Here is a 17,063-nt window from a genome sequence, read left to right as displayed (position 1 = left end):
AGTACCCCGGTGGGATGCTGAATGTGGGAATGTGGGATGTGTTAGGAAAGCCCAAAGTGATGCAGGTCTCAGATGTTTACCACTTTGGTGAAACCCATGAGCACAGGTATGGTGCTGACAAACCTAGAAACATAATCGGGGCGAACCGGGATTCGAACCCACATTGCCCAAGGGACGCAACTCGCGGCGTCTTCGATGACTGGGCCACCCGTGGCTCCTGTCATTGTGAGTGATGGCCGCATCCCGAACCATCTCATCCGAGTAGGATGGACTACACGCTTCTTGCTTCATATTTAGATCCGGGGCACGGGTGGCCCAGTCGTCTAAGGCGCCGCGATTCGCTGTGCAGAGTTGCGTCCCTTGGGCACGCCAGAAACCTATGATTGTGGGTTCGAATCCCGATTCGCCCCGATTATGTTTCTAGGTTTGTCAGCACCACACCCGTGAGTTTCACCGAAGTGGTAAACGTCTGAGACCTGCATCACTTCGAGCTTTCCTCCCACATAAAGCTGACACGCCGCGATAAAACTGGAATACTGTTAAAAGCGGCGTAAAATCCAACTCACTCACTCACTCATATTTAGATCCATGCATGGAGATTTAGAGTTATGAAAACTATCCACAAGACTGTATGACAAGCGGGATGATTCAATGTCAACGGTCAACATTTCCTCTTTGTTGAGCAACGTCCCAGTAGCTCCAGACTTTGGTGTCTACATTTCACAACTTTTGAGATACAATCGAGCATGCTCTTTCAACGAAGAGCAACACACGACTATTGATCAAGAGTTGTTTGAACCGGCTCACAACATTCAAGACCTTAGTAACACTTTCAAAGTGGAAAACGTTTCCAAATTTGCCGCATCAGTGACCAAAATGATGTCCGATGAAATTCCTTATTTTGACTTATACCGTATGTTCCCTGTGTCTTTTCACGTGAACACTTAACATGCCTTTGCATGTGTTTGTGATGGGTGTCACCGATGGGGCAGGATACGCTCACCTTTTCGCAAACACCTGGTATCACACTATATGAGAGTGATACATAAACACACGTTAATGATATAGCTGGTACAATGGATTCTGCTAATAACAGATATTTCTTGTGATTAATATTAGGCTTTTGTATCTTTCACATCTTTACTTTAAATATGACGCGTGACACTTTACCACCAATACTACAATAGATGGTTGATCATAGACAAAAGACCCAGTTACATTCTGTAACACCATGTCAAGAATTGCGCATCGGTATATTGAACCACTCGGGTCGATTCAGTCCTAGAACCTCAGCCAGCAGGAATCCTTCTTAATTTGGACCGCCTCCGTGGTCTAGTGGTAGAGCCTCCGCCCGGACAGCGGAATGTTCGTGGTTCGATCCCCGGCCGCGTCATACCAAAAGGCGTTAAAAGATGGTAATTGTTGTTACCCTGTCTGGCGCTCGGCATTAAGGGGCTAAAACAAGGACTTGTCGGCTCGGAGTCAGTATACTGTGTCTGAGTGAGGTATTCATGTTAAACTGCGGCATGGTATCTCAGTGTGCTAGCACTATAAATCGGCATCAGTCCGGACTAGTACAAGCAGCCACACATACACACACACGTGCATGTACGTCGCTATATGAGTGCAATAATCTTGGACGCGACGTTAAACCCAATTTCACCTCACCTCACCTTCTTTATTTGAACTACGTGTACGTGTCTACCCACCGACACAGCCTGGTGGCAGGAGCGAACCTTGTACAACTTTTCGTTTGTCTTCATCTTCAACTCAAGATATTTCTGTTATGCACAGAATAACGTATAGCTATCATGTTATACGAATTATACTGAACAGAAAAAGTTAGGGATCTTGAATATATAGGTTTTTTTTGTTTAAGTGAAGACTGGACGCACAACTTCACAAGAATATCAAAAAAATATTCATGTTCGTAACTTCTTTTGTTCAGTATTAATGCTTTGTTTACAGAGAGAATTTATGCAATATCATTACTCCATTGCTGTCAGAGATATCATAGGTAGCAAAAAGCCGAGAGAACCCGAGTGAATCCGAGTGAATGCGAGTTATAAAAAACCCGCCAGTGTGAAAAAAAGTACAAGAATCAATATTAGGGTTGAGAGTTTTATATGTTAATCTTTGACCAGTTATTTCACATGGGTTAATGGATTCCAAAATATCATTTGATGTGACAATTGAATAGCTAGGGACAGACAGTCAAAGAGTCCATGTTTTTTTTACAAAAGCGCTATCAACAAATTTAGAGTAGCATAACACGTAACAGGTACATACCGAAACTCAATCTCCGGGTCACATGTAAACATGTCCAAACATGGCTCGCTATCAGAATCCAATTTTACCTTGTCATTACAATATCATGTGCACACACGAACCGTCCATCAGGAAAACTTCCGATGAATTTCCAAGAATTGTGCATCTTTGGACTACAACTGGTTTACAGTTTGCCAGAGTATTCTCTGGGCTAGCACTGTCATCGATATTTGTTATGTACATCTGGTTTTACAACATGGCCACCATGGGTGGAAGAACGCCATATGAAATGTCCGTTCAGGGTCCACACTACACGTCCCTTGTTCTACACACCAAGAGGACTACCATAGCTTTGTACAATAAATGCATGCAAACGACGTTTACTGCAACATATTTACAACTTGGTATACGTTCTCAGCAACGAAGGACACTAGATAGAGCCAATACCAGAATCAGGGCATTCAAGAGCTCCCTATACTACAAGCACAACAAAGCATCTTTGGTTTAATTGATCGATGTCGTGAACGTAAATATTTATAAACATAGAGATACGAGTAAATACAGGGGAAATACGGTAAATACACGCTTGATAATGGCACCCGTCTTATAACGCGGTATGTTTGACACGAACATAATATTCTACAGATATACACAAAACCGTGGGAGTCTCTGATTGGTGGGTTAGAATACGTATATGTAGATATACATGCACCTTATATATATCATCCATTAGTCTTCCTGACCTTTTGATAATAGGAGTTATAAATAGTTGCTGAAACTGTCAGTTTGACAGCTGCGTTTAACAGGCGAAGATGGACAGTGTTGACAAATCCGAAATTTGCTGAAAAATTGAGAGAAACCGAGACCCACACTTCATGACTATTGCGCTTGGCGCTTGCGTACAAATGTGTCTAGATCTATTGAAAGTAATACAAGGATTGTATCCAATGAGTTTAGCACGAGACGAGACGCCTGGTTGTATCTACCAGTACATATGTCTAACCTATGGAGGCCAGCAGATGATGACGAACCTTTTATCAGTAAGATTTGTCCTGGCAACACCGTCCGCTGGTCACAGCATGCATTGTCAGATGCCCTTCGCAGGATGCGAGAATGTAAATATGGTACACCTCATGGAGTATTTGAAATGAAAGTCCCTGCCAAGATGTCCTCAATCAGGCTTCTACGGGGCTGGTGTGGTTACTGAACCCGATTTCCTCTTGCGATCCTTCTTTGGTCGTCGCTTCTTACCTTTTGATTTTTTCCCCTTTTTCTTATCCTTCTTTCCTCTTCCCTTTCCCTTTCCCTTCCTTCCCTTCTTTCCTCTGCCCTTCTTGCCTCGCTTACCTCCCTTCTTTCTGCCTTTCGTTTTTGGTTTACCCCCCTGGGCGGGATCAGTCGGGAGCATAGTTGTCACACCAATGACCTCGCTGTTGAATAGGTCCTTACACTCGTGTCCCTTCTTAATCTTCTTCAGAGCCTTCTTGAAATCCTTATTTTTCTTCTCCCATGGGACAACGAAGGACATGACGAACGTATTATCCCTCTTGTTTCCCATTATCAGAAATTTGCTTCTGGTGTCATTGAGAAGGTCACACTGGCAGTTGGCTCCCCCTTCTATGATGAAGGCCATATTCTTCTTATCCTTCTTCGATATGGCTTCCTCTTTCTTGTAAAACTTTTTCTTCTTCTTCAAGACAACGAGGGCGTCGTTATCCCTCTTCTGGAGTTCGGCGACACCTGTCCGTATAACTGAAACAGGAAAATTAGACTGTGAACCCAGGGGTTAATATAGATAATTTCTTCTCTAATAGGGGATACGGGTGGCCAGGTCGTCTATGGCGCCCCAACTTGCTGTATAGAGTTGCTTCCTTTGGGCAGGCCAGAAACCTGTGATCATGGGTTCGAATCCCGGTTCGCCCTGATTATGTTTCTAGGTTTGTCAGCACCATACCCCTGCTCGTGTGTTTCACCAAAGTGGTAAACGTATAAGACCAGCATCACATCGGCTTACTTCAACATCAAGCTCACACGCCGTGAAATAACTGAAATACTGTTCAAAGCGGCATTAAACTCAACTCACCCACTCTAATAGGACGGGTTTCAGGAAGTTAACAATGTGCTGCGAATTTCGTTAAGTCATACATTTTAACGGGGCTTACGATCGTCGTAACGCTACGATAGCTCCGTGAAACCTATCCCAAGAGAGTTCTTGTATTTTAAGTATGACACTTAATCTGGAGTTGATTATGTCGTTTGAAAGGATTACAGGATAGTACATTAAATGCATTACTGATGACGAAAGGGGCATCATATAGATCCATGTTAAGTATAGCACACTCTTTAGGATCGAGGGGGGCACGGGTGGCCCAGTCGTCTAAGGCGCCGCGATTCGCTGTGCAGAGTTATTTCCCTTGGGCACGCCAGAAACCTATGATTGTGGGTTCGAATCCCGGTTCGCCTCGATTATGTTTCTAGGTTTGTCAGCACCATACCCGTGCTCGTGGGTTTCACCGAAGTGGTAAACGTCTGAGACCTGCATCACTTCGGGCTTTCCTTCCACATTAAGCTGACACGCCGTGATATAACTGGAATACTGTTAAAAGCGGCGTTAAACCCAACTAACTCACTCAGGATCGAGATGCCGTCACCAACCGTAACCTACTCTCGGGAAGTACAAATCTACAAAAGACTTTAAAAACATAATTTGGCAAATACGCAACACGTATTGCATAAAGTAATACGATATAAAAGTCTCGAAACACAAAACCGTTATATTCGCAAATCGTGATGGAAACAAACTTGAGACGTTCTTTAATGACGGTGCAAAAAAACTAACCCTTTCGAAACCATTCCCTCTTTATTATTGACGCATCATTGTTGGTTGTCAAGAGTTTTATAAAATGAGGTCTGATACGGAATTATCTCGATCTAAATAATAGCCTCGCGCGGTAGTAACAGTAATTCATGCTCCAGGAGAATAAAAGCGTTCCGAGGCTGGGAATCCTAGCTAAGCCAGGTCGCCATTACTTGACATACAGCCTGAAACGTTGGTTTACATTCATCACCAATATTATGGCTCAGGTTTCACTAAATATTGTCGGGAGATCGGGGAATGTAGTAGACTACCCTGCCATTGTTAAGCCCCATCATTGGAAACCTAAGCTACCCTTTGATATGAGTTACGCAACGCGTCGCGAACAAAGACGTTTGAATGAAATCTACGGCAAACAAGTGTGTGTCAACATTGTTGTCAACACCCCAACGGAAGCTCTCGCTGTACACTCGCCAGATATCTGCATAACATTAATCTTCAGATAGGAATACTCTTTCATTATGCAACCTTATGCGGGTTTGGTCCATGTAGTTTCGATATAGATTTCCGATCCATTGTTAGAAGACGATAGCTAACAATTGTATGATGTCAAAGATTTGTGTTCAAATAATTTTAAGTGAATCAACATATTCACAATTATCCGTTTTTCCACGTGACCAAATGTGTAGATAAAAACTATTACAGATAAGTACACCCGTGGTAAGAGCTGGCTAGAACAACCATTTACGACCCCCCCCCCCCCCCCCCTCACCCCCTATACACACACACACAGACTCATACACTCCACCCCACCCCACACCCCACGATTCACCACAGATACACAGTACAATCTGAAATGATAGTGTGAAAGGAATATATGTCAGCAGCGTCTCAACAAGTTATTTCTGTAACGGTATTTATGTCGGTATGTCCGAACACAAGATAATAATACATCCTTGACAATACTAATGTGCAGGTTGTGCACTAATCAGCGGTTGAACATTAGTATCGATTTCTGATCGCAGAGGCTAACGACATCGTAAAGAAATAGCCGAATGGGGATATCATTTGCTACAACTATTATTCAACCGACGGCATTGCAGCGTAAAAAGTACCGACGTTGAACTTTTTCGGCGTAATTCCATCATCGTTCTTGCTTTGTAATCAGACAAGATTGTTGTGAGATCCGTGACTAGACCCCAAAAAATGGAGGATGTCAACCCTTACTTCAGCCAAATAAATGCTCTTATTTCCTCTTACAGAAAATGAACGAGAGTTTAAGATAAATTTATAGGCTGAGGCGTTGACTGGTGGAATGGAAACGCTATCAAGGTAGTCTCCGTTGGTCTTTCTTCTGTTACTCTCGCATAAATCACGGCCAGAATTCTAACACCGCGTCTACAACGCCATGACAGAAACACGAAGGGAAAAGGATTACTCTCCCTTCACGATGCAACAGTGGCATATACAGTGAGTGACGCCATGCTCTCCTCTCCTAAATAAACACCCAGTTCACTGACGTCTCTCCCTTTTTCAGTTTTTTCACCCTTGTTATATTCCGTTTGGACTTCAAACTGCAATATCCATTCTTACAACTAGTTATATACCTAACGTAACATGAGGTGAAACGATGCTGTAATCACATTACTGTTTTCCCAAAATATATCGATAATCAATGATGATGCCAAGACATAAGAAAGGTATTATCGTTAAGGTGGCTGTCAGCACGCTTTCTATTTCTGCCTCTTTACAAAACCAGCGTTAAAGCAGATAGGTAGATAACCGATCGGTTAACTAAGTCAGACCAGTGCAAATATTTTTTTTATGTTTGCAAGGGGACAATAGACGTTGTTACATTGTTAAATCCTTCACATTTACTGGGCAAGAGTGTAAGTTCTCGGAGTCCGAAACCGAAGTCGTTAGTGGCTACAGTGAACGAGGAGATTAAAATCCTAAAGCTTTGGGTGCTTACACACTATTCTACCTTTTCATTGCTCGGGGAAAATCTGATACTACGCATATCCTATTCTATTGACAAAAAAAGGTGAAAAACGACCTTACCAAATTGGGACCGACAGTTGTTGTCGACGATGGCTTCGAATGTCATAGGATGTTTGCAGGCCGTACAGTTATTATCAGCTGAAAGACCAACAACAAAAGGTTTAATCAGCATATATGACAGATAGCTTTGCTGTCAACACCACAGTGAAGGAGTCTCGCTTCATGGCGCATTTGTCAAAGACGATGGAGTCTGTAAACCAGTCAGAAAGTCAACTCGCGGCTATGTCGGGTATTGTGCCGTTGATCAAAGCCTGTAAAGCAATGGTACTTGTGAAAGTCTTCCATACTCGTTTTTTAATTATTTTATTCCCTCAGCCAGAGTTCAAAGTCATTTCTCAAACTAGGTCTCAGTCAAAACGTCATGTAAGGTTGAGCAATAATGCAACTTTCATAATAGGCTAATAACATTATAACAGTAACGTTCACTTCAGAAAGGTCGCTGGAACCTGGACAATAACAATCGAAGTGTGTATTTATAACTGTTGTTTTACGCCGCAATCAGCAATATTCCAGCCACTTGGGAGCGGCCTGTAAACATAGAGTCTGGATAGGTGAGATGAGGTGAAATTGGGTTTAACGTCGAGTCCAAGATTATTGCGCTTATATAGCGACGTGCATGCACGTGTATGTGTGTGTGTGGCTGCTTGTACTAGTCCGGACTGATGCCGATTTATAGTGCTAGCACACTGAGATATCATGCCGCGGTTTAACATGGATACCCCACTCAGACACAGTATACTGACTCCGAGCCGACCAGTCCTTGTTTTAGCCCTTTAATGCCGAGCGCCAGACAGGGTAACAATAAATACCATCTTTTAACGTCTTTTGGTATGATGCGGCCGGGGATCGAACCCCGGACCTTCCGCTCTTCAGGCGGACGCTCTACCACTAGACCACGAAGGCGGTCGAGTCTAGATAGAGCCACACAACCCGTATTAATGTTCGTATGTATTAATAAGAATTGACTTCATTACGTGTTTGCGTTGATGGAGGTATATACGTAAACACAGTAGCAGATTAATGCTAAGTATACATACCGGTGTTTACATTTCTACCTCCAGAAACGCTTAAATGTATTGAGGTCAATTCTCATAAATAAATACGTTGATAATAATAATTACACATACTCATTTAATCATAAACACACAAAAACACAACAATACGAAATCAGTTACATCGTTTGGCGCATTAACACAACACAAGCCTGGCCCAATCAAGAAACAGTAGTCCGTTAGTGGGCGTGGCCAAATTTGTTTTCGGTGGCAAGAAATATTTGCTTGTTCAGCCAATCAAATACCACTGAATTACTCGCAATTTATTTTTCAAATAAATATACTACTCGAAATAAGGTAAAGAACACCTGTTTTTTCATATGACTATAATTAATATGTCATGTCATGGCAGATTAACTATACTCATGAAAAAATCGGGTGTTCTTTAACTTATTTTGGGTAGTATACTCCTTGCACGCATTAGAAGCAAATGTATCACCAATAAGCCGGCGTTTCCTATTCCTGAAATTAAGTCAGTCCGGTGGTCTAAGGGCTTCAGGAGTTGTCAAGGGTTATAGGCGGTGTCAAGGGTCACAGTCATTTTGAAGGGTCACAGTCGTTGTCAACGGTTATAGGCGTTGTCAAGGGTCACAGTCGTTTTGAAGGGTAACAGTCCTTTTGAAGGGCCACAGTCGTTTTGAAGGGCCACAGTCGTTTTGAAGGGCCACAGTCGTTGTAAAGTCGAGTATCGTTGAGGGTAGTTACACAATCTACGCGATTCCTTGTGGCCATGTGATTCCACGCTGAAGATGTGGTATAGTGTTTAAAGTGTACTTACCATAATGACCACGTCCAAGACCAACAGTTTCTTGTTTTATGAATGTTCTGGACCAGAATTGCTAATGACATGTTCAAGGTTTACAAGGTGCAATTACAATGAAATATGTCAAGGAAAGAAATAATTATATCCACACAGGAATATAATTTTGATGACCAATTTAGTTCTTTCTCGACATTAAATTAAAAGTGGTTTCAAATCATATTTTAAATCAGCACTATGGGCGGAGACATCGTTAAAACAAGAACTGTTCCGGACCATGTAATGAAACTAGAACTTACGCTGTGCGAGAACATCATGTGATCGTGAACTACACACAATATAATCCTATCTGTAAGATGACAATGGTTACCTTCGTGATTTCATTTAAAGACAAATGGCTACCTGTACCATCTGTTAATCTGAAACGGTCACATGCAATGTCAAATGTTTTTTTGCAAACACAATGGTGGACACATGTTGGTTCTAGTACAAACGTTACACATCGTCTCCACTGTGTAACTACATTTTAGTCATCTTATATATGTATACTGAACAAAATAAGTTAAGGATCATTAATATTTTAATTTTCTTTTTTTTTTTTTTTTTTTGGGGGGGGGGGGGATATATTTGGGAGTGAATATAAGCAAACAATTTTATAGAATTATCTCCAAAAATATTAATGATCCGTGACGTATTTTGTTAGGTATATAATTTACCATGACACTTGACAGGACCTGTGGTCTTCCTTGCTCAAGTTGAACCTACCCCAGTCATGTTTTGTTTTAGTTGAGTACAACAGATCTAATCTATCATGCAGAATGTGCCCTGGTATAAAGACTTCTACAGTTACGAAGAGAGAGAAATGAGGAGTAGAGCATGCCATATTCAAGTTAAATAGAAAATAACTATTTGTTAAAACGAGGTGTTTCGCTAGTGTACACCCCGGTTGTTATAGAGAGGGTAGGGGATTTATTTCTCATTAGGAATAGGTCGCTGTAAAAGATATCAAATTTTGACACAAAAGATAGAATTCCTTCCACTGGCACGCACCGTTGACCCTTGAAACATTTAAGTGATTCTACAGGGGCAAAGCAGGCTGTTCTCATTAATTATTCAATCCTTCATATATTTTTTCTCAGATTTCTAAAACAAATAACTTACACACCAATTAACATAAACTTACTCCTGAGAAAACCAACATAAATGTCCGTGGTTAACTATGGTTAACCTAACCAGTACAAAATGAGAGAAAAACATTGTTCTGTGTTAGTTCGTATGCCTTACAAACACCCCTACTGATGGGATGTCAACTATCCGTCATCCTCCAGAGTATTGCCTCAACATACTATTATGGTAAATACCCTGGGTGCATTCGCCACTAACGTTTCGCTTCGGTAGTGACGTCAATACCCGAAATCCAACTTTTCACAGAATATTATTCTTTAATGTAATTTGACGGCTATTTTGGCGCCATATAATTTGAAGCTCAAAATAAGATATCACAACCATAGCAAACGGGACAGGGTATGTATCACAATAGGATGGAGGGATAATTCCCTGGATAATCGAGGATGTCAACCCGTTGAATCCGACTGAATATTTGAAACAGTATTACCCACAGGTGACGAAACTTATACACTGAAGGCGGAATCTATTTACATGCTCAAAACAAACTGATAGAGCATAATGCAGGACGTGAGGTCGGGCGTCAAGTTGGGTGCGACATTTGTTGAGACTAAATGTGTTAGAATAGGGTTGCTAAAACAAAGAAAGTTGGAAGAATTATCAAATTATGATGTAGGTGAAAGAACAACACAAATCAAACAGGGTTACGAATCAAACTTAGGTCAAACAAGGTTATTCTCCTACCAGTTCAATACACCTTCTTGAAGAACAAAGCCATGGAATAAACCGCCTCAATGATAATAAAGATGTACAAGTGGGTGATGCTTGGATACAGAGTGAATGGTTTTATCTTCATTATTCACAAATGCCGCTTAACTCTAATGATGTATGAATGCACTCCTTATACCAAAATTTAACCATATGTATTTAAACGTTGTACGAGTGAGTGTATCTTGTTTAACGCAATATTCCAGCCAAATCACGACGGCCTGTAAGTATTCATCGTCCGGGCCACACAAACCAGATTGTGGTGACAACGACCCAAACCGACGGCGTGCGATGGCACACATCGAGTCAGGTCATTTTTGCCCTGGAACGAGGCGGACGAGCAATTAATAAATATTGATACATATTTCATATTAAAGATGAGCATGTGCACAGTAACGATGCATATGTGTGAAATTAATCTTAACACCGAAAGGGCCTGTGACTGGACAAAAAAGATCTCATTCACAGACAGACCACATGCATGTTATCACTGTGTAGCCATGACATTGATGTCTGTCTGTCAGGATGTTGTAACGAAGGGATATTAATGTCATCTATGATTCATCATTACACATAACATCAAATGGTAACTGTACAATACGATACATAAGATGCGCATAGGGTACGATCATAATGCATGTTATGTTTATCAAACTCCAATCCTCTTGCTTACATAATGTCATATCCTAATATGGCTAAGGCATTGTATTCTCTAAGAAGATGCAGTGAACCGAGCTACTACGACCGACGATGCTTGTTAGAGAGTCCACAATCACAAGAAATTTACCTATGAAACCACCTGAAGAACTCCCATCGTTTTTACATTGAGAACCAATGCACGCTGAAATGATAAACATTGAAAGCCATGGAGCCACACTCATTCATTCCGTCATAATAGGAGGCACAAATATTGTCAGAGCTCGGCATTGCTAAGACACTGTTCTCCAGCTATAATCTACAATAATTGGTTTCGGCGTCTGAAAAAAGGCCATTAACGTTCAACAGACCAGGAGACCCATTACACGATCAAATATCATCAAAAGTTCATTTAATTTCCCATTTCAAAACAACGGCGAAATTTCGTTGGATATTTGAGGTTTTGTGTTCAGAACGTTGTCACCTCAACAACTCCTTCACTCGTCACCTCTTCATCATCAGATGAAGTGGACTCGAGTTTTAAAGAGGATGATGTCGTCCTATGTAACTGGCTGAAGGAAACAGCTAGAATGAAAGCACTACTAGATCTCCTGGTCTCTTGGTGGCATACTATAGTTGACGCCATGCTGATGTTGATGGCTACCCAGTCAACACATGTGCAAAGATATACAACCTTCTTGGTCCATATCAGCTGTATTGAAACGAAACTGATAAACCAAAATAAATATATGTACGCGACAGGTTACAATCAAAGGTACGTGTTTTCCCCTCTGTTTTGGACTACAGAACAGAAGGTATGCCTTCTGGACTTGGCGGACCCGTTCCACAAAGCGATGCTCGCACTAAGACATCGCAACTCCCATTCTTTCACATAGACTTACGACAGTTCTAGCGCTAAGGTCGCTTTGCGGAACTCGGCCCAGGGTGCCGTTGTACAAAGCGATCTCAGCGCTAAGGTAATCGTAACTTTCATACCGTAACAGACTTACGGCAGCGCTAAGGTCGCTTTGTGGAATGGGGATCTGGAGCAGTGTTGATACACAGTAGAACTAAAACTACTTTGCACATGTGATGCCAGAGCTTCGTGTACACATACATGATATTCACGTTCTGATTAGAGAACACACTAAGTGAAGCATGAAATGATCATGAATCCTGAAAAGAAGATAAAGTCATATTATTTCGAAATCTCTCCAAAAATAAGTTTGATAAACAGAGTTAACACATAAACATGTAAAGACAAGTTTGCATCCAGTTCGTCTTCCATTTTATTACTATTAGAGTTTATCAAATTTATTCATTCAGCTGTTTAAGTATACCATTTATCAGGCTACGTTTACTCAGAATTAATTTATTCATTTAGCTGTTTAAGTATACCAGTTATCATGCCACGTTTACTCAGAATTAATTTATTCATTTAGCTGTTTAAGTATACCAGTTATCGTGCCACGTTTACTCAGAATTAATTTATTCATTTAGCTGTTAAAGTATACCAGTTATCAGGCCACGTTTACTCAGAATTAATTTATTCATTTAGCTGTTTAAGTATACCAGTTAGCAGGTTACGTTTACTCAAAATTAATAAACACTTAAGGGAAAAAATTAATAAGGATACTCTAGGTTTATTTGTTAACAGGAAAACATATGGGGTCATGGCATTTTGAATCAAAATTGAATTTTAGAAAATTAATTTGTACTTTCCTTCAATTCAGGATGAAGGTATTTGAGTACAAAGACATATTATTGTATTTCGACAAGTAATCACCAGTCCAATGACGGCCAACAAAGGTGTCAAAGTAATGTTAGCAGAGGATCCATCGGAAGCCCGAAGACGATTTCTCACAGTTCTGAAGTGCGGCGCTATTGGCCTCCAACAGTGCCGTGACAAAGGTGACGTTACGGTTGCCCGTGTCACAAGCGTAGCGCACAATGGACTTTTACCCGGCAATTACCAGCAGTATATCGTTAAGTGTGTGCGAAGACCCCCCGCCTGGGGTTGACATGTGGGAATATACACTTGGGTGTATGGTCAATATCCCCCCCTACGTCTCAACGCCTGCCATGACATCTCAGTGACACGTTCTCATGTATGGACATGAGTTTACAGGGGCGGTATCAACACTAGGATCACTGATTTAACCAGAGACAGGCAACATTTGGACATTTATCAACTTTGAAACTAAATTTATCTAAAAAGGTCTTTTTGGACATTTTGGATGACAATTGGTCAATGTCCAAGAAAGATAACCGATCCCATAACCAGGCTGGCTCAGTCAATATGTTAGGTAACCTTAAGTTAAGTACTCTAAATTTACTCTTAATTTACTTCCAACACATCATCTAGTTTTTTAAAATATAAAAGCGCAAACAGTTCAAAATTATAAAATTGCCATTTAGTAAATGTGTTTTTATCCGATCCCCTTTACTTTTAAACGGATCATACTTTGCATCTAGATCTTCCACTGTTATATTTACTGGTGCAGAAAATATTCCCCAAAGTGCAGAAATCAGTTCCACCGGAAGTGCACCCTTTACCAGTCAGTCCATATTTTCAAAGATTAAGCTCTCAGCAATATAGTAGTACAAGGATAATCCATACGTTAATCATGGAGATATGACACTTTCGGAGAGAGTACCACAGATTGTAGACACCACACGAAAATCTTTAATCAGAACATTACGGAGGAGACAAATATACTCTTGCGCTCTTACCAACACGAGTATAAAGGTCACAGGGATATGGGCGTGTTTATATGTACCCCTATTGTATCGTGTAGTAATATTTCTAATTAATCAAATCCTTGTTGTAAGAAAAACCTAAGGTTTCTTGAAATCCTCCTTACGGATCCCTAGACTCGATTCCTGATCATAAAACGTTTGTGAGCTGTCCCCTACTTTGAACATCATAGCCAGTGTACTTAACCGGGTGTGATACATGTGAGAGCTACATCAAGTTCACTTGTGTCGTTATTAATGTGACAATCGAGAAGCTGTTACGGGGCTAACTAAACGTGTCAGACCGGTTGTAAGAGGGGCAGTAGATAACAGGACAGAGTCCATTAGACGCCGCCTTCAATGCCCCATTGTTTCTTCATGAACTGTGACTACCCCCTCCACCCCTGGCATTTTCCAATTCTCCAAATTTCCAAAAACAATATATGAGCAGCCAATAAAGCCCCATCCTGGTTGCATCCTCGTTTCTTCCCCCTCTTTGGCAATACACTAAATGGCCTGGCCGCCCGTGTGCGAAATACGCTGAAGTCGGAAAGTGCACGTTAAAATCTCCAATGTAAGTAAGTAAGTCACAAAATGTGCCTGAGTACAGCTGTCAACCCAAATGGTCAAACAACATTGAAACATACTGAATGATGATCATTCTAGAAGTTGGTTGGTAGATAAGAATACATACAACCTTATAAATAACCACTTCTGATTTATTGCATTAAGCGACGTTTCGATGTAGATTTTTACGCACTCCAGCTTGATAACAGTGTAAGAATCTACATCGAAACGTCGCTATATGCCATAGACCAGGAGTAGTTATCCATATGGTTGTATGTTTCCATTGAAACATGATTAGAAACTGGGACTTCGGGCTGATTTTGGTGTGTAGGAATATTGCTGAGACCAGCGTTAAACAACAAACAAATAAACAAGTTCGGGTGAGAGACAACCTCTACGCAGTATTTAAAAAAATATATATACAGAGTTCTTTGTTGGAGAAGAGTTCCGCATCTCAAAAGACCTAGTAGGTGATATATTCTACAGAATTTAAAAATATTTGGCCACAAGTAGTATTTTATGGAATATACAGAATTCTTTGTTGGAGAAGAGCCTCGCATCTAACAACTCATCCCCTACTGAAAGTAGACAAAGACTTTCTTTTCTTCTCTTGGTATACTCTGCATCGGTCAGGCTACCCCAAACTGATCTGAATGCATATGGGTTATGTGACCCACTGTCTGCCAAAGGGGTGGGCCTTGAATAAGATATATTGGGTCCACAACACTCAAAATGCGGATTGTAAATTATTTAAGGGGTTTATGGCCAGTAACTTCGAGCCTTCTCAAGCACTGAGTTATTCTACAATACGTCATAACAGGGAAGTACCAAGATGATGTATGAATGTTGTCTGCATTGCAAAGTGTGCTTTAAGGATTGTTTAATAGTTTGAAGATGCAACGCATTGGTACAAAACATGTAAAGTAGAGAATATTTAGTGTTTTCATCAGAACTAAGTAAATAGATTTGACACAACTGATAATGGAGAGTGTGTAAAATACTGTAATTACAGAGTGAGTAACATATTGTGAATACAGAGTGTGTAAAATACTGTAAATACAGAGTGTGTAAAATACTGTAAATACAGAGTGTGTAAAGTACTGTAAATAAGGAGTGTGTAAAATACTGTAAATACAGAGTGTGTAAAGTACTGTAAATAAGGATTGTGTAAAATACTGTAAATACAGAGTGTGTAAAGTACTGTAAATAAGGAGTGTGTAAAATACTGTAAATACAGAGTGTGTAAAATACTGTAAATACAGAGTGTGTAAAGTACTGTAAATAAGGAGTGTGTAAAATACTGTAAATACAGAGGGTGTCACATACTGTAAATACAGAGTGTGTAAAATACTGTTAATACAGAGTGTGTTAAGTACTGTAAATAAGGAGTGTGTAAAATACTGTAAATACAGAGTGTGTAAAATACTATAAATAAGGTGTGTGAAATACTGTAAATACGATGTGTGAAATACTGTAAATACAGAGTGTGTAAAATACTGTAAATACGATGTGTGAAATACTGTAAATACAGAGTGTGTAAAATACTGTAAATACAGTGCGTGCAAAATAGTGTAAATACAATGTGTGTAAAATACTGTAAATACGGTGTGTAAAATACTGTAAATACGGTGTGTGTAAAGTACTGTAAATAAGGAGTGTGTAAAATACTGTAAATACAGAGTGTGTAAAGTACTGTAAATAAGGAGTGTGTAAAATACTGTATATACGGTGTGTCTAAAATACTGTAAATACGGAGTGTGTTAAATACGGTATATACCGTGCATGTAAAATAGTGTAAATACGGTGTGTGTAAAATACTGTAAATACAGTGCGTGCAAAATCGTGTAAATACGGTGTGTGTAAAATACTGTAAATACGGTGTGTAAAATACTGTAAATACGGCGTGTGTAAAATACTTTAAATGCGGTGTATGAAATGCTGTAAATACGGTGTGTTGAATATACTATAAATACGGTGTGTGAAATACTGTAAATACGGTGTGTAAAATACTGTAAATACAGGGTGCGTAAGCTACCGTAAATACAGAACGTGTATAAGTACTGTAAATACAGTGTGTGCAAACTATTGTAAATACAGAATTGACAGAACTGTAAATACAGAATTGACACAACTGTCAATACAGCGGCAACACAATTGTAAATACAAAACTGACACAACTGTAAATACAGAATTGACACAACTGTAAGAACAGAAGCGACAAAACTGTAAATACAGAATTGACACAACTGTAAATACAGAATTGACACAACTGTAA

At 40.2% G+C, this 17,063-nt stretch overlaps 1 protein-coding gene across 6 annotated transcripts in view; it reads right to left on the bottom strand.

Moving 5' to 3' along the window:
* Nucleotides 1-2,107: 2,107 nt before the first annotated feature.
* The window catches only part of LOC124113676 (secreted frizzled-related protein 1-like), a 68,293-nt gene continuing 53,337 nt past the window's right edge, over nt 2,108-17,063 (bottom strand). For 5 of the 6 annotated variants that reach the window (XM_046474141.2, XM_046474142.2, XM_046474144.2 and 2 more), the window contains exons 3-5: nt 11,637-11,690; nt 7,145-7,222; nt 2,108-4,020 (exon numbers count right to left, since the gene is read on the bottom strand). In XM_046474141.2, the coding sequence (XP_046330097.1) occupies nt 3,452-4,020; nt 7,145-7,222; nt 11,637-11,690 (701 nt within the window). In that variant the 3' untranslated portion in view covers nt 2,108-3,451. The remainder of the gene's footprint in view (nt 4,021-7,144; nt 7,223-11,636; nt 11,691-17,063) is intronic. The other variant, XM_046474146.2, reaches the window with a different exon arrangement.

This window comes from Haliotis rufescens, unplaced genomic scaffold (assembly GCF_023055435.1).
Source record: "Haliotis rufescens isolate VD_foot unplaced genomic scaffold, xgHalRufe1.0.p SCAF_6, whole genome shotgun sequence".
NCBI lineage: Eukaryota > Metazoa > Mollusca > Gastropoda > Lepetellida > Haliotidae > Haliotis > Haliotis rufescens.
Note: the sequence above shows the minus strand (reverse complement) of the source record. Positions and strands in the feature narration are given on the sequence as shown.